The sequence below is a fragment of the Carassius carassius genome, chromosome 4 (genome assembly GCF_963082965.1).
Source record: "Carassius carassius chromosome 4, fCarCar2.1, whole genome shotgun sequence".
In the NCBI taxonomy this organism is placed as follows: domain Eukaryota; kingdom Metazoa; phylum Chordata; class Actinopteri; order Cypriniformes; family Cyprinidae; genus Carassius; species Carassius carassius.
In genome coordinates, this window is record NC_081758.1 from 17,249,184 (window position 1) to 17,276,674 (window position 27,491).

The 27,491-nt window shown below is 37.0% G+C and overlaps 1 protein-coding gene across 4 annotated transcripts; it reads right to left on the minus strand.

Moving 5' to 3' along the window:
- Window positions 1-27,365, minus strand: LOC132138653 (ceramide transfer protein-like). Of its 4 annotated transcripts, none has more exons than XM_059547693.1 (18): window positions 26,966-27,365; window positions 25,815-25,949; window positions 23,615-23,731; window positions 13,948-14,055; window positions 13,690-13,828; window positions 13,168-13,248; window positions 12,268-12,422; window positions 4,949-5,041; window positions 4,784-4,870; window positions 3,643-3,732; window positions 3,329-3,406; window positions 3,154-3,249; window positions 2,796-2,928; window positions 2,560-2,630; window positions 2,348-2,476; window positions 2,048-2,177; window positions 894-1,031; window positions 1-786 (listed from the first exon to the last, which is right to left on the minus strand). In XM_059547693.1, the coding sequence occupies exons 1-17, from the start codon at window positions 27,050-27,052 to the stop codon at window positions 904-906; spliced, it is 1,857 nt and encodes a 618-aa protein (XP_059403676.1). In that variant the 5' UTR covers window positions 27,053-27,365; the 3' UTR covers window positions 1-786; window positions 894-903. The 4 variants fall into 4 exon arrangements, with proteins under 4 accessions (XP_059403676.1, XP_059403675.1, XP_059403677.1 ...); XM_059547692.1 differs by having other exon boundaries at window positions 3,643-3,756; XM_059547694.1 differs by having other exon boundaries at window positions 3,643-3,756; window positions 12,268-12,391; window positions 13,167-13,248.
- Window positions 27,366-27,491: the final 126 nt, after the last annotated feature.

Below are 27,491 nucleotides of genomic sequence, written 5' to 3' on the forward strand. Positions count from 1 at the left end.
TATAGATGGAATCCCAACAGGTAATGATGAACCAATACTTTAAGAAGTCACAAATAAATTGAAACAAATTTAAAACAAGAAAAAAAAAATGACAAGAAAAGAAAAACAAGACAGAGGCAATTGCGGTTCAATAATAGTCATTGCCAACTTTTCACATCTACCTAAATACCCTCTCTGCTTTGAATATTGTCTTATACAAGCACTTCCCAATAAATATTCACTTTGCCTAAAGCAACACTATATATCACAATAATCAAAATGCCTTCATATGTAAATAATCTTAAACATTTTAGATACAAACTGTACAAAAGATCTTAAGACTGAAGTTCCTGATGACATCTTGATCATCAGGGCTAGAAAAGGGTCTTCCTAAAACAAATGGCAAGTGAGAAAGCTCACGTACAGCTGAGAAGATGCATCTATACTGTATCTCTCATCAAGACCACAGTCAGACCTCAAACTCTGGTCAAATATTTACAAAAATGTAAATTACTTTAATAAAACCAGAGCTGCAGCTCATTTGCGGAAACACAAGTAAGGCCTTCTGAAGATGAACAGGCTGTGCTGGTTATTCTAGTGTGTTTGCACTCTTCAAGGGTGCTTTTACAGACTTCGTACCATTTTTGGTGTTTCACTGTTGTTTGGTCTGTATGGATACAAGTTGAAAAGGTTTCTGAAGAGTGTCAAGAGCACTTGGGCAGAGCAGCGCTCTCTGATGGTAGAGCAATGTGAATAAAGCATTTCTTCATTTGAGACAAAGCAAACTGGGAATGTAGATTAAACAAGCTGGAGAAAGAGAAAACCAGATTTCTATTTATTCAGATTTTGAATAAATGTACTATGCGATGTGATTTATAAGGAGAAACAGTCGCTTTTTTAGCAGTGCGAGTTACCTGGTGTTGTTCAGAAGAGAATAACCTCATCACTGGTCTTCTCTTGAACATACGAAGTGAAGCGTTTCAGGAATTTGGGGTATTCTCTCTTGGCTACAGCTCGCAGGACTGATGCAGGGACCCAACCACCAGGATTTACTTAAGGGTTACACGGACACAGTATTAATGCAACACATTTTATATCACATATACAAAAAATAAAGATTGCAATCCAAATTATTTTTAAACAGCCCATCCCCCTCAAATGTATATATATAAACTGAAAATGTATAACAATTTATGATAAAATAGTAAGCTGTACATACTGTCTGATGCTAACTACCTCTTCAGGTAAGCATGATCATTTATAATGTATGAGGTCTTTAAGTACAAACTAGCATTGATAGTAAGTTTTGTGGTCACGGAGACAATTTAATTTATATTTTTATATTTATACACACACACACACACACACATATATTATATATATATATATATATATATATATATATATATATATATATATATATACACACATATATGTGTGTGTGTGTGTGTGTGTGTGTGTGTGTATATATATATATATATATATATATATATATATAGCTTTAATATTTATAAAAATACACTCCCGTTCAAAGTTTTGCATTTAATTTGAACAAAAATACAGTAAAAACTGAAATATAAAAAATTTAAAAGATCGGTTTCCATTTTAATGTTTTAGAAAGTAAAGTAGATTTTTTTTAGCAGCCATTACTCCATTATCAGTGTCACATGATATTCAGAAATCATTCTAATATGCTGATTTGCTGCTCAAGAAACATTTCAGATTTTTATCAATGTTGAACACAGTTGGGCTGCTTAATATTTTTGTACATGTCAATTTTTTTCAGGATTCTTTGAGGAATAGAAAGTTAATACAGCAGGAAGAGCATTTATTTGAAATGGAAATCTTAATCTTTACTGTCACTATTGAGCAATTAAATTCCCAAATGCTGAATAAAAGCAATAATTAGTAATCACAAACACAAACCTTATAGAGACCAAACTTAGCATGTACTTAAGACCCCCATCTGACCTTAAGTTTTCTTTTTTGTGTGTGTGTGTGGGGGGGGGGGGGGGGTGTTGAAACTTTGAAACTTTAATTAGAAGGGTCAAACACCCCAAAGACTTACCATTGGCTACATATGTGATTTTACAGAGGAAGTTGTCTCTGGTGAGCTTTTCGTCTCCCTCTGGTGGGCTGATTAGTGTTTGACAGATCATGGCTACATTAATTTTGGCACGAATGCATCTGGCAGAAGGCTGGAAAAAGCAAACAAACAAACAAAAACCTGTAAGACAGCTTTCTTATGCACAGCTTACTGTATATTGCTAATGTTGAATACTATGCCTTTATATGCTTCCATGTTTCTAATAACCTGTGCTTATGATATCAAACTGCATGAAGAGGCAACTTTTAACAAGATACTAACTGGATAGCCGTCATGATCCACTGAGAAGTTGCACACCAGCCAGGTGTCTGGATCATTCTCATTAGTGGAGAGAATTTTTTGCATAACCGATACATAAAGCACATCTCTCTGGGAAGCAGGCCACACCCTCTGCAACAGAGAAGTGAGAAGAACATCTGAGACCTAAAGATTTCAGAAACAACCACCCATGATGCAATAGTGAATTGCTATACCTTATGTGTCTGATGAATGAGGACCGCTTTATCTGAGAGTGTCTCAACCACTTGAAAGCTTTCAACAGTTGCTATAAATAAATAAAAAATGCGTTTTTACATATTTCTCCATGCCAGCATTTTCTTAAGTTTTCTAATTTCTCCTCTTGAATCATAGACATATTTTAAAACACACATCCTCAAAATATAACACTGGAAAATCAAAAAGGCAAAACGATGTACTAAGGTCAACATACTTTCCCAGTCGTTCCGAAAAGCTGTGTCCCAAAAGTAGTGGCAGACCTCGTGACCTGTGACCCCTCTGACAGCATGAGTAGCTTTGAGAGGATCCAGAACGATGCCGTTCTCCTCCACTTCTCTCCTGTACACCTGCAAAAACAATGCATTTAACTAGCCGACCCCAAATTTGTGAATGGTAATGCATATAGATGAACATAAATGTAGATATATACTTACAGGGAATTAAACCACAACATATAAAATATAGAGCCAATTATATAGAGCTCAATTATTTATTTATTTTAACTCTAAAATGGAAACTGGATTCCACAGAAACAGCTCAAAACTAATCTACTGCCTTTATCTACATCTGACCTTCATTTCCCCTTCTTCAACAACCAGCTGCCAGTTAGCATCTCCACCCACATCCTGCAAAGAGTAATTCATGTGGCTCTTGACCATCTCCTCAACCTGTGAACAAAACAAGTGTGACGTGTTGTACACTAGAAGAATCATATGTTCATCCACACTAGTGTAGTGTCAAATCTACCTGAGCACTGAACCTGTGCACGTCATCGGAGGCACTTACGAGGTCAACGGAGCAGGAGGAGGAAGTTTGACTGTGAGGCTGAACCAAAGAGACAGAGCCAGAGGGGAAGAGGTCAAGGGAAACAGAAGAAACTCAAAAATCTCATCATCATCACCCAGAGAATACACAAATCACACTTCAGCAGGAGGGACTGGAAGAGCAAAGGCTGTTTCACAAATGAAAAACTACAGATTTCACACAGCAGGATCCACCACCAGTCACGAAGCAGCAAATGTGCTTTGACAGTGTGAGACAGTAATAGTGGTCTGACTTACCTTAGTCAAGTATTTCTGAGTGCTGATGGAGAAATAGGTGTCTGGAGGGAGGGAGATCCGGCGAGATGCCCCGTTCCTTTCTGCCTGGGACTGCAAAACAGGACAGTAACATTTCTGTATGGACATAAGCATAAAATACAACTGAATTAGTTCTTGACTAGTGTATTGGCTGTTGTATCCCAATGAATGATGCATTATATTTCAGTGGACAGTGGTACTTCTGTCACTCCACAAAAGTGGGGCCTACATTCATTATCAGCTTTGGATCCAACTAGTAGTCAGCTTATATGATCAACAAGGTTGAAATACTGATTTTAAAGTCAAACCAGACTTTAAAATATACCTAAATTAGCACCACATCAACCGCTAATAATGTTCAGTTTATGTTCTTTTCGGTTTAGTTATGTTGTCTGCACTTTACATGCCCAAGGTTTTTAAAGACTTGCGATGATTTTTTAATCATTCATCACCTGGACAGAAAAAAAAAAAAAGGATGAAAGTGATTTTAAAGATATCTCTTCGCTTGGTAGCTATTGTGTGGTGTGAACCTCGCTATTAATAAATAGTGAACAATTAATAAATCAGTATAGTCATTGTTCTTATCATAGTCATTGTCATTGTAAACTGGCCTTTATTTTGGTTAAAAAAAACAAAACAATAACGCCCAATCTGACAAACTAATTGACTGACTTACTTAAAATGACTAAAGCTCAATTTTAAATGTGCTGTTTCAATGTAAAATGTTTTTTAATGACCCAAAAACACAGTGGACTTTGTAACAAAAAGACATGTAGTCAAAGTTATCAAACTAGCTACATTTGTTTAGAGGACCTTGAAGGTGACAACAGCAACGGTGCATTAATTCAATGTGTCAGAGCATGTTTGCTAACCGCTAAGCCACTCTGACCGCTTTGGTTTCCCCAGTTTTTCCACATAACTGCAAGCACACACATACTCCCTCTGTATATATATTTACACTTCAACAGACAAATTCATGGAAACAGAACGACTGTAACAAATGCAATGGCTGCTCAGCGTATAACAAATCATGTGTCAAGATGCCTCACAAATACAAACACGTAAAGCATCCAGCTTAGCAAAAGTGTTAATTTCTTAGAAATAATAATGGCTGAATCATTACTTGCTCTTCGATCTGGTCATGTTTATCCAACGCAGCTTCCACAGCATCAAAGAACTCCTCTTCATTGATCAGACTGTTTGGTCCTTCCTGCACAGAGAGAATATCTCAGTCTTTGTTGGACCAAAGATGGACAGGCCAGAGTGAGTTTAAAGGCTGTGAACGCACTTCATAGTCTGGTCCTCCATAATGAGGCTTCTTCTTCAGCTCTGTCAGTGCAGCTTTGCAGGAATCTTCAGCCCGTCTTCTCCTTTCAATGTTCTTATGGATAATAGAGGAATGTTACTTGTAGTTTTACAATATCCAAAATACATCACAAAGCACTCAAGAAAATATTAAATGGTTCATAATAATATATAATAAATCACTTTCATAATAAATATTTTCCCCACCCTCTAAATTTTATTTCTTTATTTATTAAATGATAAAGTTTTCTGGTATTTGGAAAAGAGCAATAGCATCTATCCTGCTTTCTCTGAAGTGGCCCAAGATTCTCATCACCCAACAGACATGTAAACATACACCAGCATTCACAATTTTGAGGATGGTAAGATAAAAAAAAAAACTAAATGTTTTTAAAACAACTCTTTTATACTCACCATGGCTGCATTTATTCGATTTATGTTGATTATTAAAAATAAAGTATTAAAAACACACTGTTAGATCTTATTCTAACGTACACGTGCAGAATATCAAGATCTGTATACTACTCATCAAAATATATATATATTTTATAGTTCTAATGCTCACCAAGTTTGCATTTATTTGATCAAAATACAGTACAGTATAACTGCAAATTATTATTGCAATTTAAAATATCGGTTTTCTATTTTAATATATATATATATATATATATATATATATATATATATATAAAATGAATTAATGTAATTTATTCCTGTGATGATAAAGCTGAATTTTCACGTGTCTTGCATGTTTGAAAGGTCATTCATCTAAAAGGTGGAGCCCACGTCACCCACCCACTCCCTAGACCTACTAGAATAGAAAACTAGCTTGAATAGATTTCAGAAAGCCAACCTTCAAATCCCTCAATTTCTTTAAATTACTCAGCTGAAGCAGAATCTTCAGCCACATTAAACCTTCACTGAAAAGTGGTTTCTCAGTTGGCTGATTGAGAAGCTTTGGGTGTTGTAGATGAGTAATTGGTGCATAATTGTCTTACATTATAAATAAGATCTGTTCTGAAACTGACAGGTGTGGTTTAGCTTAAAGCAATGAAACACCTTTCTCTGTATCCCAAAAAAAAAAGACAATTACTGACAACACCCCCCGGCTAATGTGTCAACTGTCAAAAGGTGGTAATGTGACTCCACTAAACTAGCACAATTGAACGGCAATGGCAGAGCTCAAGTGAAAATTCAAACACTTACATTTACATGGCACATATGCATGACAAAATCACGTCAAGACTCAATTTGACATTTAAATCAGGAAGCAGCAGCAAAAACCAGTGAACTTAAAAAAAGCATGTCAAACCTACAGAGTAGAAGCTGCTGTGCGTACAGAGAGGTATCCAGTTTTCATTAGCACTCTGAAGAGATGGCTTCAACATTGAAGCACTGTACACTGTAGTCGTCCTCTACAATCCAGCTGACATCTCAACACACAATACAATTACTGTAGTTTAGTCCCGTTGAAGGACTGTAAACGCCGTTAAAATCACACCCGTTCAGATTCTCTATGGCAGCTGGAATACAAGAAGCTACTTCCTGGCTCATGATATATCAGGGGGCTGGACTGGAGATGGAAAAACTGGTCGGGCAAGTGCAAGCAGAAGCTTCACACTAAGACGCTAATGACATGTGGCTTTGAAGATGTGCTGAGCTCCCACATAAAGTGAAGTGGAATGTGAGAAATGCAAGGCTTCTGGAGACTACAGTAGATGCACTTTTGTTTTAATGGATGTGTCTTTGTGACTCATCTAATAAAAGTGTTATGTGAGAAGGTTATTGGTATGTAAATAGTGCCCAGATTAAGCTTGTGAAAAAATGGCAGAGCTGCTTAAAGGGATCGTTCACCCAAAAATTATGTCATTAATAACTCACCCTCATGTCGTTCCAAACCCGTAAGACCTCCGTTCATCTTCGGAACCCAGTTTAAGATATTTTAGATTTAGTCCGAGAGATCTAAGTCACTCCATTGAACCTGTGTGTACGGTATACTGTCCATAGCCAGAAGGTAACAAAAACATCATCAAAGTACACTGTGTGCACAATTAATAGGCAAGTGATTATTTTGACCATATAATAATTTTATCAATAATTTCCAAGTCCAAGCTGTATAAACTTGAATGCTTATTGGATTTAATGCATATCAGGTGATGTGTATTTGTGTAATGAGGGAGGGTGTGGCCTAAGGAGATCAACACCCTATATCAGGGGTCTCCAACCTTTTTGTGAGTGAGGGCTCCCTGAAGGGATAAAATAGTCTTGAGGGCTACTTGTTTGATATAGGCACACACACACACACGCGCACACACACACACACACACACACACACACACACACACACGCACACGCACACGCACGCACACGCACACGCACACGCACACACACACACACACACACACAGTTCCAAGTTTTGAAAAATACAACAACAAACAGTAATATTGTTAAATATTATGACTATTGAATATATAATTACCGTATATACCCGAATATAAGACAAGTTTTTTTAAAAACGCCTAAAAATAGGCGTTTTTGTCCTAAAAAATGGGGGGTCGTCTAATATTCGCGATATAGACAAAATCACGGGGGGAAAGGGAGAAAGAATAACGGCATAAATATTAAATAGTGACTGAATGATATACTTTACATACTTGTATGTAAAACAGGGCTGGACTGGGACAAAAAATCGGCCCGGGCATTTTTGCCCAGAACGGCACACTATATGATCATAAACACCACCCATCTTTGCACGCCCTTAATTATATGCATACCAACTCCTATTCATTAAAACCACTAATGCCATGTAATGAGTGAGTATAGGAACGAGTGAGAGTTAACAGATGAAATAAGTCAAAATTGTATATTTATTAATACAGTTGAACTATACTCCACAGCGGTGAATCCTAAAACAAGCTATAAGCGGTTCTGGCATAACAATACCAGTGTTTCTTACAGGATTTGTATTAAAACTATGGTGGTGTGTCCTCGGTCCTTCTAGGGGGGTTCGGGGGCATGCCCCCCCGTGAGAAAATTTTGTGCATTTTAATGTTAAATTCATTAATCTGATGCACTTTGAGATTTCAAAATTAAAAGCTCCAACCCATATTCAGTGTGCAAATTAAACAAAGAAAAATTCAAACCTCTTTTAGTTACAGTGTCTATTTACATTACACCTATACATAATAATAGTTATAATATTAATCCAATGACAGTAATAGCCATATTTTGTAAAACAAATGCACAAAAAAATAAAGGAAACTTTCTTAATTAGTTGTACCAATTTCTATACTTGAAAGAGATAAGCACATGATCTTTTATTTTGACGCAAACTGCATCAAGCTTTTATTTTGGCGGAAAACATGGTTTACAAACGCCTCTTATTAAATTTCTAGTGAATTGCGGTAATCGTCAACTATGCAGATGTGGAAATAATCTACACTCATGACATGGCCTAAGTGTTTTGAAAGTAGTTATGCTTACTGCAGGCTCTACACTTTCTCATCTCTCTCCTGATCCTCCGTCCTCACTATCATCATCTGCCACAGGAGCTGATGAAGGTCAGAAAACATATATTTTGACACAGTTTACAGTGTCTGCTTTAAGGGCCTGGTTCTATTTTTTCACGCTATTTATCTGCACATTCCTTGCGTTTCTTCTCCATCTTTTTTTACAGATACACACTGACACTGCTGCCGCTCGCTCACTCGTTTAAAGTTGTGATTGGGCCAGCCCAGTGTCAATCAAGAAAAGAGCCAATGGGCCGCTGATCTACGTGTTTCATGGGCTGGTCTGTCAGAAAAAAAAACCAACACTGACTTTGACCAATGCATTACACCGGCACAAACCCAGCGCCGCCAATTAAGCAAAACAAAACAAAACGAATGGGCCGCCGATGTACAAATTTTATGGGCCGTTTAAAAAAAAAAAAAAAAAAAGGTATGAGTATGAGATATCGGCCCAAAAAGCACGTCGGCCCACCGGGCAAATGCCCGGTATGCCCAATGGCCAGTCCAGCCATGATGTAAAATTAGAAAAGCAACATAATATCTGTGTTTAACTAAATTAAAACGCTGCTCCTCTGCCGCGCGATACGCAGAGAGAACAAGAGAGGTGCGCGCACAAGACGCAGAGCGAGCGAGCGAGAGAGCGAGAGAGAGAGAGAGAGAGACAGACAGACAGAGAGGTGCGCGCGCGCGAGACGAAGAGCGAGCGAGCGAGAGAGAGAGAGAGAGAGAGAGAGGTGCGCGCACGAGACGCAGAGAGAGAGAGATAGAGAGACGTGCAGATTCTAAATATTTTAAATTATTGAATTATTTTATTATGTTTTAATGGTATATGAAATGTCACCAATAGTTATTTTCTCATTTTATAACATTATCATAAAAAAAATGAAAGATTACAATTCAGGCTATTTATAGAAGGTGCTCGGCGGGCGACTCAGAGACTCCACGCGGGCTACCAGGTGCCCGCGGGCACCACGTTGGAGACCACTGCCCTATATCAAGGTGTGCATAATTATTAGGTAGATTCATCTCCTCAGGCAAAATGGCCAAAAAAGAGATTTAACGGACTCTGAAAAGTCAAAAATTTAAAAAAGTCTTTCACAGGGATGCAGCACTCTTGAAATATCCAAGATTGGATATTTCATTGAAAATATAAAAGCATCGAAAATATATTTTGGTCCAAAAATAGCAAAAATTACGACTTTATTCAGCATTGTCTTCTCTTCCGGGTCTGTAGTGAGCATGTTCACTGCAGTTTAGTAATATCCGGTTCTTTAGAATCGAATCATTAGATGTAACCGGATCTTCTTGAACCATTCACCAAATCGAACTGAATCGTTTAAAATAGTTCGCGTCTCCAATAAGCATTAATCCACTGGTCAAGACAATCTCCTGAACTCCAAACTGAATGTCAGAATGGGAAAGAAAGATGATTTAAAGCAATTTTGAGCGTGGCATGGTTGTTGGTGCAAGACGGGCCAGAGTATTTCACAATCTGCTCAGTTACTGGGATTTTCACGCACAACCATTTCTAGGGTTTACAAAGAATGGTGTGAAAAGGGAAAAACATCCAGTATGAGGCAGTCCTGTGGGCGAAAATGCCTTGTTGATGCTAGAGGTAAGAGGAGAATGGGCCGACTGATTCTAGCTGATAGAAGAGCAACTTTGACTGAAATAACCACTCGTTACAACCGAGGTATGCAGCAAAGCATTTGTGAAGCCACAACACGCACAACCTTGAGGCGAATGGGCTACAACAGCAGAAGACCCCACCGGGTACCACTCATCTCCACTACAAATAGGAAAAAGAGGCTACAATTTGCACGAGCTCACCAAAAATTGGACGGTTGAAGACTGGAAAAATGTTGCCTGGTCTGATGAGTCTCGATTTCTGTTGAGACATTCAGATGGTAGAGTCAGAATTTGGCATAACCAGAATGAGAACATGGATCCATTATGCCTTGTTACCACTGTGCAGGCTGCTTGTGGTGGTGTAATGGTGTGGGGGATGTTTTCTTGGCACACTTTAGGCCCCTTAGTGCCAATTGGGCATCGTTTAAATTCCACGGCCTACCTGAGCATTGTTTCTGACCATGTCCATCCCTTTATGCATGTACCCATCCTCTGATGGCTACTTCCAGCAGGAAAATGCACCATGTCACAAAGCTCGAATAATTTCAAATTGGTTTCTTGAACATGACAATGAGTTCACTGTACTACAATGGCCCCCACAGTCACCAGATCTCAACCCAATAGAGCATCTTTGGGACGTGGTGGAACGGGAGCTTCATGCCCTGGATGTGCATCCCACAAATCTCCATCAACTGCAAGATGCTATCCTATCAATATGGGCCAACATTTCTAAAGAATGCGTTCAGCACCTTGTTGGATCAATGCCACGTAGAATTAAGGCAGTTCTGAAGGTGAAAGGGGGTCAAACACAGTATTAGTATGGTGTTCCTAATAATCCTTTAGGTGAGTGTATATGACGAAAGGAGATATTCTAAAGAATGTTCACGCTGTTCTTTCTCATAATGGACTACATCGAGGTCTGTACTTATAAAAAGCTAAGGTAAGGATTCAGAGGACTTGAAATATAACGTAGGGACATCTTTTATGAGGACTTTTTGGAATTTTACCATCTGTGGTTTATTTTTTTGTTTGTTTTTAAACAGCAGTAAAGAAAAACAACAATTGACAACCTACTCACATCAACATAATTATGCATAAATATATACAATTTTAATTTCTTTAAATGATGGCCATATGGAGAGAGAGTCTGACTTGTGACCCAAAGGTCGCAGGTTCGACTCTCGGTAGTGGCAGGGATTGTAGGTGGGGGGGGGGGGGGGGGGGGGTGAATGACCATCGCTCTCTTCTACCTTCAATACCAGGTCCAGGACTGAGGTGAGACCCCTGAGCAAGGCACGGGTGCCGCAACAAAAATAGCTGCTTACTGCTCCAGGTGTGTGTTCACTACTCACTGTTGTGTGTGTGTGTGTACTTGGATGGGTAAAATGCAGAGCACAAATTCCACCTTTATTAGTTAATGCACCTTTCCACTGTCTACATTAGGATACGATGGTCACATTTCTCCCCCTTGTGGCAGTCGTACAGAACTTTCAAACTGGTTGTGAAGCAACTGTGACCATCAGCTTATTCACCATGATAAAATTAACGTCTGAATATATCTACACAAAATAAAATGACCCCCAAAATAAAAACATAGTAGGTTTCATGGGGCTAATCAATGTACATAATGAGGTCATTGGTCATATATTGGTCATTCTGGCCTTGCGCTCATAGTTTTGATTAGAATACATCACATCTGGTCAGCTGGACACATTGGGTAGTGGAAAGGTGGCTTAATACATCTGATGCTCACTAAGGCTGCAATTATTTAATAAAAAATATAGTAAAAACTGTAATATTGTGAAATATTATTACAATTTAAAATGACTGTTTTCTATTTTAGTACATTTTAAAATGTAAAATGTATTCCTCTGAATTTTCAGAATCGATACTCCAGTCTTCAGTGTCACATGATTCTTCAGAAATCAACAAAAATTTCTTATGATTATGTTGACAACAGTTGTGCTGCCTAATATTCTTGTGGAAACAGATTTTTTTTTTTTTGAAGATAGCACTTACTTGAAATGGAAGTATTTTGTAACATTATAAAAGCATTTTACTTTTCGTTCAACAAAGATGCAATTCATATATGTTTGAGAAGTAAATGATAACAGGATGATTTCTTTTTGGATGAAATACCCCTTTAATTTCTGCTGTACACTACCTTATCAAGTCGTCTTTGCCAGCTCTCCTCTCCTTTGACCAAAATGTCAATGCAGTGGGACAGTGTGGACAGGATTCCTGCTGTAGTAGCTTTAAACGTGATGGCTTCACCCTTGAAATCGATGAACGGACCTTTGAGGCTGTCCACAGGAAATACTGAGGGAAAGCAGGTAAAATTAAGGTCAAATGGCAACAGTATTTAAACTTAGCTCTACTCTCTGAACGAACTTCATTTGCTTCATTAAAACGTATTAGTGTTTCCTTATCAATAATCAAAGGATAAAAATCTTCAGTCACAGAAAGATATACAGGTGCTTCTCAATAAATTAGAATGTCGTGGAAAAGTTAATTTTTTCAACTCAAATTGTGAAACTCGTGTACTAAATAAATTTAATGCACACAGACTGAAGTAGTTTAAGTCTTTGTTTCTTTTAATTGTGATGATTTTGGATCACATTTTTAAAAAAAAACACCAATTCACTCTCAACAAATTAGAATTTAATTACTGATGAGTTGAATTACTGAAATTCATTTCTTCACAACATTCTAATTTATTGAGATGCACCTGTAAGCCATTTACTTACAACCAAAATGGACATAATGAAAGATTTTCACCAATATGGGAGTAAAAAGCACTTTTCAAATTGATGCTACCACTAACTGCATGATACACAGTCTGCAGCATATTGACTGCATTTATAATATTGCAAATAAACTTGTACAATGATCACATGCTATTTACCATGTATTCAGAAGATATACAAAAAAATAATACTTTGCTTGAGAGTCAAACAGCTTTCAGACAGGATCACAGGTGTTTGTGCACAATACACCTGTTGTTGAAATGATCAGAGTATCTGCTTATGACAAAGCATCAAAAAAAAAAAAAACTTATTCTCACATTTCTCTTTGCTGCTATTGTTGTTGAGCAGATAATCTCCATATGGCCTTAAGGTTGGAAAGTCTTCCTCATCCTCAGATACTGCAAAAACAAAACACAGCCTTTTTAGCAGAGATGAATCAGAAACCAAACAAAAAGCAATCTAATGTACACCAATCTATTTAAAGAGATGAAAATACAGTAATCATTTATTAATCCTCATGCCATTCCAAAACAAGACCTTTGTTTATCTTTAAAACACAAATTATTTTTAATATTCTCTGCCTGTCTGTTGCCAAAACTTTCATGCATTAAAACATAAACGTAAAATTGTAAAATAAATCCATATGAATTAACTGAATTCTTCTGAAGACACACGGTAGCTATATATGATGATCAGACTTAACTTGGGCATTGATTCTATACACCGTGATCAACACACAAGCAGCACATTAAATTTGCTTAACAGGACCTCAACTGTGCTTGGTGGCACACAACAACAAACCTCATTGGTACTTGTGAATTAAAATTATTTTTCCACACCTTTGTCCCTGCGGAGTTCATCTTTACTGTCAGCATCTGCACAGTTGTCAAAATACTTCTGCAATGTGTCCACCTGTCTGCAAAGAATGTCCCGGAAAGTCTCCATCTCCGCTAGCTTTTCCCGCAGGCTGTATCCCTTCTGTTCAACAGTTTGCAAATGAACAATTGTTATTAAAACAGAAATGACATCTCCAGTGAGAAGACATTTGGCTGCATGAAATGTAGCAGGGTTTGAGCTGGAGGCAGAGGCTGTCTCACCTTGCAGGAGGATGCAGAGGTGGTGGAGAGGATGCTGGCGGCAGAGGTGAGGGACAGTTGAGAGCCATGGCGAAGTAAACTGTTCTCTGACCCGTAGCCTGACTCAGCCTGCACTCAAAATACAGCACAAAGAAAAAGAGCCAGTTAAGTAGCTTCTCATCATTCACAAGAAGAAAATTCAATTGGACCATTGCGCAGTGAGGTGTCATGGTTAAAGCTGTACAGTGAAAACGGTCTGAACTGAGCATTTCTGACACTTGCAAAGAAATATTTATTTGACTGACCCTAAACTTTAGAAAAATAGTCTGATTCAATATCATAAAACCCCAATTCAAATTACTATGAACAATCTCAGTGTTAGGTTACATTCACATGTGCAAATGCAAACAATCTCTGATCTACACTAATGAACCCACCTCTTTAAATGACTAATAAGATACAAAGATGGGATGAGCACAAAGGAACAAAATTACTGTAGCAAGGTTTTTTAACTGTATATCCACTTTGGCCTGTCACACCACCTGACAAAGCAACAGAAGCTGCATGATTCAGGAAGCAGGCTGTTTCACAGACAACTGCAAATTATATTAAACACACACGCACACACACACAGAACACACCCCAGACAACCATTCCTCCGTCTCAATCTCCCATCAGCTTCATGATACTGTAGGTGCAGTTCCTGGCAGGGCTGTTGTCAGGGGTGGATATCCAGAGATAAACATTAAGAAATCCAAGTCTGTGTGACACATGCAGTTGTGCATCATTCTCAGTAAAGAAAAGTTTTAAATATGATATAAAAAAAATTCTGATATTATTTCGAATAAATTATGTTCTTTTAACCTGTATCTACTCAAAGAATCCAATTTTTTTTAAAGGGTTAGTTCACCCAAAAATGAAAATTAGGCCATAAAATCACTCGCCCTCAAGTCATCCTAGGTGTATATGACTTTCTTCTTTCAGACGAATCCAGTCTGTTATATAAAAAATTGGCTTTGATCTCTCAAGCAGTTTAATGGGGGATGCAGTGCATCAGTTAAGAGAAGTTAAATAAAAGTCTGTCAATAAAAAAAAAAGTGTTTGAACACAGTTTTGAAATAAAGAGTCAATCCATAAAAATAAATAAATAAACTGTTTGAACAAAGTTGTGTGGCCGCAGTGTGTGAAAACAACCAGCCTATAAATGGTAAAAATCCACCCACTCAGAGTTTCATAATCCTAATCATAATCAGTCTCTCCACACGAGCAGTTCCACTATTTGTCGCGAGAAGCTGCGGTCCGCCATTACTGTTCTCTTGCTGTAGCTACTGGAGGTACAATGTCAGTGCCAAAGAGCTGTTTAAAGTTGTGTGTGTTGGGATGCACCAATGAACATAGGAGTCAAATGAGAAAATGGTGGTTAAACTTCATTTTCGAAGGAAATATCCTAAAAAAAAAAAAAAAAAAAAAAATTATATATATATATAATATTATTATTTATTTATTTATTTTATTTATATATATATATATATTTATATATATATTTATATATATATTTATATATATATATATATATATATATATATATATATATATATATATATATATATATATATATATATATATATATATATATATATATATATATATATATATATATATATATATATATATATATATATAGTGTGTGTGTTTGTGCTGACATTTTACTCTGGACTGCCTCATAAACGAGGATCAGTTCAATGCTGGAGTCATGCAAAGATTGCTTTTGAAAGAAGGATCGATACCAACGCTTCATGCTAAAATGACTGCAGACAAAGTATTACACATCATATTTTGTTTTCCAAAAAAGCTACTTGGCTCTCTGTAAGGCTAATATTGCTAAAGCTACCATTGTCTCTGCCTGTTTCACTAATGCTGCTTTCACGTGCTACCAGAATGATCGTGGATAGGAGTGTAGTAGTTAAAATAAAAATTGCATTTGGAAGCAATGTGAGGTCAGTAACATGGTCACCACCAGTTAAACCATAACATCAGTGGTATGCCCGCAATCATGAGCTCTTGAAGCTCCGCACTCTTCTGAGAAGGGAGGTGGGAGCATCAGCTCATTTTATTTTAAAGGGGACAAACAAACAAACAAAAAACACTTGGCTCATACCCTATAATTTCAACAAGCTATAAAAAAATAATTCTGTGGGGTATTTTGAGAAATTTCACATACACACTCTGGGGACATCAGAGAACAATTGAAAAGATGTTATCAATGCATACAATGGCAACTTTAACTTCTTTTGGACTGATGCATGCAACACATGCTAAGTGGCATTACACAGCTTTAAAGATCAAAGACAATTTTTAATATAATTGACTGGATACGTCTGAAAAAAGAAAGTCATATACACCTAGGAAGACTTGAGGGGGAGTAATCTATGGCCTTATTTTCATTTACCTTTTAAGCAGGTAAAACTTTCAAAATTGATATAAAAAAAGTTGCTGGACTAGAAAATGCATATTACAATTTCTGAAATATCACGTGACTCTGAAGACTGGTGTAACGTGGGAGGCATGAAAGAGTTGAGGATCCAAATGCAGCTTTTATTTAACAAGAGTGTGGTCAAAAACAGGCAAGGTCAAACACTAGCAAACAGGTACGGTCCAGGGCGAGACGAGAGTAAACAGTCCAAGGTCAAAAAACAAAGCAAGGCAAGGCAAATAAACACGCAGACAAGGAACAGGATAAGGCTAAACAATATTCAGCTATGTGTGTGTTGATGTGTGCAACCTTTATAGTGTCCCTCATATGAAACAGGTGTGGTGCAATAATGAGTTCCTAGGCAGGGGTTTATGGGAAATGGGGTCCAGAGAAAACAAAGACAAAACCCCTCATCATGACAACTGTAGTAATGGATGCTGGAATCTCAGGTTTGCTACCACAGGAATAAAGTTACATTTATATACAATAAATACATTTATTGTATTTATTTATACAAAATACACTAAAACAGAAAATTAAACTTATTTTAAACTATAACAACTTTTGTACAGTAGCATAAAAAGTAGGGATGCACCGGTTGACCGACCATAAAATCGGAACCGGACAGTTTTTGCTTAAAATACGCGATCGGCAATCGGCCGGTTTTTGGTCTTTTTTCGGAAGTACGCCCACGTGTACAGACTACATTGTAATCATTCGCTATCATGTCATTTGTGTGGAAGTATTTCGAAATCTGTGCGCAGGACATGGGCAGCCGATCAGCACTGGAAGTGCAGAGCTACACGTCTGAGGCGTGAAAAAGTGTTTCATTCATCCAATTAAAAAAATTTAGGGTAATGATTCACATCTATATTTTTTAAATTGAGACAATAGTTATTTATTTTTCATTGGCTAAAGAAAAAAATATATAGATGTGAATCATTAGCTTAATTTTTTTTTTTTTTAAATTGGATGAATGAAAAACTTTGCATCTTTGTTTTATTCGCACCAACATTATTTGATTTTAACATTTATGAATAATATTTATATAGCATACTTTTATTTAGTCTCTCTGGTAAAGACCTTGTTTTAAATTTAAAACCAAATTTAAAAACTAAAATACAGAATGCTGATGCTGAATGTGTGTTGATTGTGGTGTTTGGACTGTAGAACTATGCAGTTATTGCCTTTAATTTCACATGGTTATGGTTAATGTTTTCATTAATGCCAGTTCTATGTAGTTTCAACCCAATTCAAAAACAAAAATTAAATGCTGATGTTTGTGCCATCTATGCTTGTACTGAATGTAGGCTACTTACTGTGCAGTTACTGGCAGTAATTTCAGATGGTTACGGTTATTGTTTCCAATAGCCAAAAGTCAGTTTGGAGTAAATATACATCTTGTTTATGCACACTTTCCTTCTTTCTTGTTTGTTGCTTAAAGATAAAAAAAAAAAAAAGGAAATCGGTATCGGAATCGGCCAGTTTGCTTGTAAAAAAATCAGAATCAGTCATGAAAAATCATGATCGTGCATCCCTAATAAAAAGCCATGTTAAGCGCATCCAGTACTCCCATCACATGTAACTCTTATTAGGTCAGAAGACATTCTACCTGACTGAACAAGCCTTTGTTTCAGTCCTTCCATGAGCGCACTGTGAAACTGCTTACACTTAGCTTGTGGAAGATTCAGTTTTATAAAGTGCTTTAATTAATAACTAGTGACAGATCGGGCAGGATGTTAGATGCAACTCCAATGGAACATCCATAAAAACTGTAACAAAACCATATTTCAGAAAAAGCTTGAATAACCTGCTTCAGTCCTACTTCATCCCAGTCAATGAAAGATGGAATCGATTACTGTAATTAAAACCACTAAACAAAGATGTCAGTGGTAATGAAAACATGATGAATGGTCAAGTAAGAGTGTTGGATGATGAACAAGTAAATGACGTGAATTAAAATGCTAAATGTGCTAAAGCCCACCATTCGCCCATTCCAGCAGCCAAAGCAGGACAAGGCACTGCTACAGTCTTGAATATTTGGCCCTAGCATGACCACTACTCTTTCCAGACACTATCAAAAAGTGCTCTCTCTTCAGATGGTCCCGGAATTCCCAGGACTTTCTCCAATCACCTCAAGAATACCCAGTGCTTTCTCCTGAACCTCCAAGAATTCCCAGTTCTCTTGTAGACAATTTTCACAAGCACATGGTGGAGCAGGAATGAATCAGAAGAAGAGTTTGTTTCCGTTCTTAGCTTTAAAATTAAAGCCATTATGGTTCACACTGATGTGAATAAATTATGTGAGGTGGGTTTCTGAGGCAGTATAAAGCCAGAGAGATTGTGGGTGGGTCTGCAAAGCATGTGGAGGAGAGAAAGAGAGTGATGGCAAACCATACAGAAACAAACTCCCAGAGCTGCCCCCCCCACACACACACACTACACTCACCTAACTGCAATAAGATAACAAAAAAAATCCAAAATCCTCTGTCACCACTTCAGCTGCATCTAATCCAGCAGAGTGCAAGTAAAAGTGAGAGCGTGTGTTAAAGGGGTCTATAAGCGTGTTACATCAGATGCTGTCTCGTGCCGTACTCCTTTAGCTCAGCGCTCATCTTGAAGTGGAAAAATTAATTCTTGAATCGCAACATCACCCAAATCTTCTGAATTGCTGATCCAATCAAGATCTTTATTTTGGTTCAGAAGTCTTCTTGCATTGCAGGGCTTTCAAAGCAGCCTCTTTAGTTGACTGAATATACTCATGAATTATTCATGCAGCTGGATGACTGCGAGCGGAAAATGCCCATCCACCCCACGCATGCGTACACATAAGAGATCACCTCAGCAAACAAAGTGTCGCGATAACCAACGCTGACCTGAGAGCCAACAGCCTATCTACTGCACTCATCTGTTGGAGGGATTGGTGATTCTAATAGTATTTTTAGATGTGAAGCCGTACAGAGCAGAAACACGAGGCAGGTCGAAACAACAGGTCAGTTTGCATTTATATAAGAGAATGTTGGGAGATAGGCATAGATACTCATATTTTTATGTGGTACTAACTATACGGAATTACATTTGTTTCAATAATAATGAACGAAACTTTATAAAGCTGAACTTAACTTTTTCAGAAACTATCAAAAATATGCCATTACAAAAGAAGAAAAACACTATGAAAATGAAAAAAATGAACTCAGTCGCACAAATTTAACATGCTTTTCAAATATACTTCATTCTTTGTTAATGTTTTTCTAAGTTTCTTTTTCGCTAATTATGGATTCTAAATTCATTGCCACAGATTTCGCTTATGTTTCGCAGTTTTTCGTTTGGTGTTTTGACACAAACCTCTCGTGGGGGCGGGTTTAACAGTGATCTACTCTGATTGGATAGTGAGCTTTTGATGGACAGGTGCTCTCTGACCGGGAAGTACAGACGCCACCCAGTGGCGCACATATTGGAAAGCTCTCGCGGTGATTAAATCTGGTCTCTACCGCAAAAAAAATCTTTTTCACAGACAAAGTGAAAGACATTAATTTTAAGCTCATACACAGGTTCTACCCTGTAGTGTATACAAAGATTTAAATATGACATTGATCTTACATGCTCTTTTTGTTCGAGTTCTGAAGAAACTGTACACTTATTTTGGTCATGTCACTACACTCAGAAACTTTGGGATGATATTGGTGTGTTTGTCAAGTGTAAGATTTTGCCAGGCTTCTCAGTACATATGAAAAACATTATATTTGGGTATTATGACTCTGACCCCACAAATGAAAATAACCGTTTTGTTATTAACTAAAAGAATTTCCTAAACAAATTTCACATTCACAAATGCAAATTCTCTGTCTTCTCTGTTTTCCTAAAAGAAATGGAAAACTATATGAATGTAACCTCAGGGTCTAATAAGAAAGCTATAAGGACTGTTAGATTTGCTCTGCCTTTGATCTCCTTGTTTAATTTTGTTTAGATTTTGCCCCTCTTTTTATTCTTTGTTTTTTTTTTTGTGGTGGATATTATGTGATGTATGTTTATACCTTTGTATGTTTTTGTTCTCTGCATTAATAAAAATAGAAAAAGAAAAAAAGCTCTCGAGGTGATTTGTATGCAATACGTTGTGCCTTGTGTTACTAAATATATAAATAATATTTGGCCTTCGATCGTCTCAGTAAAGATGATCTCTCAGGAGACACGGAGCGGCATCGTCTTCCTCCTCCTCTTGTCCTTCAAGGCAGCTTGAAGTAAGCTTGTGTTACTGAAGTAACCAATAACATCGATACAAGTTTTTCATGTTACAGTGTGCAACAGTTTGTTGCGGGTTATTATTGTCATTCAGTAATACAAGCTTACTTCAGGCTGCCTTGAAGGACAAGAGCTCATCTTTACAGACTGAGACGATCGAAGGTCAAATATTATTTACATATTTAGTAATACAAATCACAATCACGAGAGCTTTCAAATATATGCGCCACTGGGTGGCGTCTGTACTTCCCGGTCTAAGAGCACCTGTCCATCAAAAGCTCACTATCCAATCAGAGTAGATCACTGTTAACCCCGCCCCCACGAGAGGTTTGTGTCAAAACACCAAACGAAAAACTGCGAAACGTAAGCGAAATCTGTGGCAATGAATTTAGAATCCATAATTAGCGAAAACGAATCTTTGAAAAACATTAACAAAGAATGAAGTATATTTGAAGAGCCTGTTAAATTTGTGCAACTGAGTTCATTTTTTTCGTTTTCATTGTTTTTTTCTTCTTTTGTAATGGCATATTTTTGATAGTTTCTGAAAAAGTTACGTTCAGTTTTATAAAGTTTCGTTCATTATTATTGAAACAAATGTAATTCCATATAACTACAGTATGTAAGCATACCACATATATAACTATGTGAGTTACATTGTCATCGACAAAATCTTTGACATTCATTTGCTGTATATAGAACTCGTGGTAACATGAGCTTTTTGAGTACATGTAAAATTACATTTCATAAACAATTTGTTTTATTTGTTAAAATCATTTCTGCAGGAAGATGAGAAACAATTTCTGAAAATAAAAAAGAACAGGGACTAAGACAGTAAAGCTCTAAAAATAAAGTAAATGAACACACCCATACAAGTTATTCATTATATTACAAGTTGTATTAAGCCATATTACGGATAGACTACAATAAAAGTGAAGATGTTATTTCCTAAAAGAGGTTCCCCAACATAATGTGACCAAGTCTGAAAATCTGATTGTGAACATTTCAGTTTTGTCCTCTAGAAGAATTGGAATATAGAACACAATTCATATGGAGCATTTTTTTTTTTTTGGAGCTTGGCAGCCATAGTTTTTAAACCTTTTTTATTCTATGTAAAAACACAGCACAGAAATCTGCCAAACATTTGTGTTTAACCAAAGAAAGAAAAAAAACATGTTTGTAACAAGAGTTTGAGTATATGATGATTCCTCCTTTCTTTCCTTTCATTTTTGGGTGAATGATTCTATCATTTAAAGAGACCAGAAAGGCTCCCCCCTCTGGAGTCTATAACCGCTTTTTAAGTCACATGACAAAACTGCAACAGCACTCCTAACCAGCAGATTGTAGAAGTGGCCATGAGTGTAAAACTACCAGGGAACATTTGGATTATTTCTTATTTTTTTGAATTGAAGTATTTCTGCCGTGTTTGTCTACTTGGTTTACAATGTTCCTAAAATGACACAAACGCTATTTCACATTAATAAACTGACTGAAGGACTTGTAATTTAGCAATCTACTCAATGGTGATTTATCATCAATCCACAGAACTTCAGTTTATGCCTCTATGACCTTCAAAACAAGCAAAGAGCATAACATTGTCTCTCTCAGTCCAATACAGGACAACAGACTCCTCTCAACACACAAAAATCAAACATTAAACATTATGATACTTCAAGAAATGTATCTGAAATAGCCGCTTAGTCAAACTCTCCCTCTAGAAAAACACAACTATACACACAAACACCCTTTTCCTGGTTCCAAACACCAGCTGTGTAGAAACAGCTCCACTCCTTTCATTGAGTTCAGCTCTCCTCGCACATTCGAGAGTCATTCAGATCAACACATTCCTCAGGACCCTCCCTTTGTATATCTCTCTTAAGACATGATACGTCACTGCAAACCACTGCCAGACAACACTTGCACAATAAATCTCTCGCTTCTCATGCAAACGAATCTTAGCCAGCATGTCACTCAGAAAGTTTTCCAGGACATCCGCACTTCTCTGCTGAACATGGAAAAATCAGTATGTCAAATGAGTCATGACAGAGTAAGCAAACAGGTACTAAGCCATTACAATTATTTTTGCAGTTTCTGTTAGTATGTCATAGGTCAAAGGACAAAGCCAACATGGCAGGTGCAGCATGTACAGGAATTAATTAAACCAGGGTCAATAACATACAAAAAAAAAATATATATATATATATAGTTTATTTAAACTAGTTCTTAGAAGTTTATTCCTGTAGTAGGGCTTATATGTTTTTGAAAAATAAATGAATAAAATAATGATTCAAGTAGTAAAAATTAAGTAGAACTTTATAAATGATTTACTTTTTATCTTGAATACAAGTGTTCACAATTTGATCATTACCAAAATATTTTTAAGTGTTTTTGAGGTAAATAGTATTTTTTTTTAAATGTTTCTCATTAATTATTAATTTTTAAACCCTTAAATTAAATTTTTAGGGAGTCAAGCTTTTCAAGAATTTCATTCTTTTAATTCATTATTAAATTCTTTATTAAATGACCACTCAAAAAATATATAAATGAATAAAATAATAAAATTTAGGGTTTATCCAATTCAAGTCACTGCATATGTGAACTGTATATCAAATGTTTCTTTTTATTTATTTTTTTAAATAAATTAATAGTCACATACGCCTACACACCTGAATATCTAAAGAACATACTTCAACAACTGAGACACAAATTCTTTATCAAATTCAGTACATACTACGAAAAGTACACCAATTTTCAGTGCACTTTACACTGACAGCACAAGGAAATGATAACCAGAAAAGGAAAAAAAAGCACGTGGGACACATTCCACTGAACCGTGCCTCAAACACCTTCCTTCCCTCAACAAAGGAAATAAAACACCCAATCAGGTTCTGCCACCCAAACTTGATCCCTCACTATCAGAAAGACACTGGAGCGGAGCTGCAGTTTATCTAGAGGGCTTGCTGCTTCTGACGCACTCACCTTGTGAAGTTCAATGGTATCGATCCACTGCTGCCGGTGCAAAGGATATTCAGCCCTCAGGTACCAGATGCTGTCGTTCACACTGATGTCAAAACGGCATTCATCAAACTCATGAGGCTGAAAAGAAAGACAACAACAGAAACAAGAACGGATCATAACAATGAACATGCTGGAAAATGGAAAAAGTTTATGGGCCATGTTTATTCAAATCAGTCTGCCATTATGCTTTTGAAGCACCCTTTCCTGCTGTTCCTGATAAACACCTTTTTTCCACCAAAACATGGATCTGTACCACTGGATAGGAAACTTGATATGAAATCTTACACTTTTACAGATGGCAGATAAAAGTAAAACAAAAACTGCAGACGACCTCATACACAAACCACCAGCTATCTTAAGACCAGCTATTTTAAGCAGTGTACAAATGATCCACAGTTTGGATCTTACATCTTTACCAAAGCACAATTTTGCCAGATTGCCGTTTTGTTTGTAATTAGCTACTACAGTATATTGCGATTTTTTAATCTAATGAATCTAAATGAGCCAACTGGTCGAGTGCTATGAAGCTGCTTTTTAATAAAATAAAAAAGTTTGCATCAAGCTAAAAATATATTAAAGTATTGCTTTGTGCTCACAATATCTGGTGTAGTATTTTATTTTTCCTACGCATTGCACAGTGGACTGTAAACATAATTTGTAGAAGGTGTTTTCTGCTGGTGTAGTGGTTAGTACTAGGTATAAAACTAGTAATGGGAGTGGTCCAAAGTACACACACACAGAGCAGTGAACACACACTCGGAGTAGTGGGCAGCCATTTATGCTGCGGCACCCGGGGAGCAGTTGGGGGTTTGGTGTCTTGCTCAAGGGCACCCAAGTCGTGGTATTCCCGGCCCAAGATTTGAACCCACAACCCTAGGGTTAGGAGTCAAACTCTCTAACCACTAGGCCACGACTTCCCGAAGAGATTCCGTAGAGATTCATTCAGACAGAACATCAAAACTGGATTCTAAAACAATTTTTTAGATAATTATCTACATACAGTATAACTGTCTGTGATCTTTAACAGCAGCCCCTTTAGACCAAGATGACTTTTTCAGAGCAAAGAACATCACCTAGACAAAGCTCTCGAGGCCAAGAGCACTATAAAACTAGGGGCAGTACTTTTCAAACAGGTTCTTTCTTTACACATACCCACTTTTACTGGAACAGGCAAAGCAAGGACTGCTCTTACATCACCTTTTTCGCAATGAGATATTTGATATGCACCGTCACAGGATGTTCCTGCAGTTCTTCTAATCCTCAAATCACTACTTCAAATCACTCTGTACCAGAACAACATATTAATAGTGTGAAAATGAGGCTTTGTTGTTAATTTCCTTGTAGTCGTACTGCCAAAACTTCTGCACTTGAAGCAGCCTGCACCACATGCAGAAGCCCAGCTCACAGACATACACAAATATACATAAATTATAAATTGATGACTTACTTATTTACCAGAATCTGCTAAATATAACTCAAGTGCACTGAAATCAGTACAGAAGCTGTGTTCGGAATGGCATATATTGCAGTATGCTGCGTGTAAACTGTGAATAGTAAGAGAATGTTCTGTATGCATGGAATGACCGGATTACCTGCTACACTTGCTGACATTGAAAGTATGCTTCTGAAGACACTATATGGGATACTGTTTCCCAGAATGCAATGCGCTCCATGTAATGTTTCATCTTCAAACGCGTGAGTGAACTGGAGGCAGGGAATGGTAATTACAAAACACTTTTATAAATACAGGTGAAAAGTTAACGTATTTGAGTAATTCCACTCAAATTGTGAAACTTGTGTATTAAATAAATTTTAAAAAAAGTTTTTGGTTCTTTTAACTGTGATGATTTTGGCTCACATTTAACAGAAACCCAACAATTCACGATCTCAACAAATTAGAAAATGGTGACATGTCAATCAGCTAATCAACTCAAAACAACTGCAAAGGTGAGAGAAATCATGCTGTTTAAGAGAAACCCCCCAAACAAGTACAACCGCTTCCCCGCTGACAGATAAACACTGCATGATGAGCAGGAAGCATTACTTCTCAAATATTTTTACACTGTGGTACATATCAGCTCTTCACGCCACTGTCAGGCTAAGCTTCTGATAATCGTACAGATAAACATGACAGGATGCTATACAGATCAGATTAGATTACCGTGATGACAGCCTTGCTGAGACAGATGGACCCTCTACAGCCGTACTCCTTCTCATCCGCTGACCTGTAGTAACTCAGAATATTGCCCTTCAGCACAATCCAGCGGTCCTGCCATCCATGAATGTAGTTTGTCCACTGAAAATTAACAAAGAGATAGTTATTCATATCTTGCATCTTACATTTATCTCTCCAAGTACTTGCAACATAAAGATTAAACCTTCCTGAAGGTTCAAGGCTTCAAAGTTCAGCAGGTGACTTTAACTGAATATTACACAAACTACAATTACTAAATGGGTTTAGTAATTCAGTACAAATTTCTTAACATAACTTATAAGTGTATAAACTTAAATAGACTTTAAGAGTTAAAGAGAAAGCAAATATGCTTTCTAAACCATTATATTATCCTAAAAGTAGTAAATAAATAATAGTAGTAATAAAAAAATGACAGATGTAGTCTTTCACAAAAATGTGTACAAATTAAGACTTTCCCTGAAAAGCCGAGTCATAACCAATGACTGCTATTTTCATAAAATAATTATCTAAAGATAAAAGACAAGTTTAGTAGTTGGATCACCACAAAAAATAAAATGAATAATCATAAATAAATAAAAGGCGATTGATTAGTGTCAGGAAGCAACTAACGTCACATGCTCTAATACGTTACAATAAAATGTATTTCTATATTTATATTTTAGACTATTTCGCTTTTAACGGAGTTTACTGATTTCATATATATGACCTCCTTAATAACAATCATTACAAAGTAATTTAGAACCTGAATGTTTATTGAATTTACCAAAAAAAAAAAAACGCTACTAAAATGTATTCACACTTCTTCGCTTACAAACAATCACAAACTGTTGTAATCTGTAACTTCACCACGGCTAGTTTGATTTCAGGATTGAGGAACTGACTCGAGAAGCGCTCGACCGAATCAGCGCTTATCACCAACAGTTCACCTGATTCACTGCAACGTACACCGATGTTATGTGACTGCATTGATCGAGCTAACATCACAAAACTAACAAAAAGTTGAGAAGTTTCAGTCACATATAAACAAACGAAAGTAATTCACTAACCTTAATTTCCACAAAACCAGTCCCAATACTGTAACGTTAGAACACCTAGGCTAATCTTATGTTTAACGTTACCTTACTGAGTTTGCCGCCGAGCTCGTCCAGCAGCTCTATCTCAGGGTCCAAATCCTCATCTGAACCCGACGAGCTGCAGTCTGACATCAGGGAAAAATATGAAAAAAGTCCGCGGTCGTCCCGTTTTTAGTTTTACTAATTTTATATCGCGTTATAATAAAAAAAAAAAGCCAAAACAACAATACTAGCTCCGAAGTCGCTTAATTTAAACCGCGCCAGGTGTGAAAGCCCATCCTACTCGAGCACCAAACATCTGATCAAAACAAATGACGGCACGCAGCGACGAGATCAATGGATCGATCGTTTTAGTCTTCCAGCCTTTGATCCTCACGTGACCCAAACATCAATACTGCGCGTCTACAGCAACAACACACTGTTGTCTGCTGTTGCACGTATACACGCGCACACACACGTTTCACGATTATCTTCTGGGTTTTAAAGTTTTTGGCTTTTTATATCACCCCCTTCGGTAGTGCGAAGTATTACATAAACTATGTTCCAACACATCCACTTATTGATGACCTTT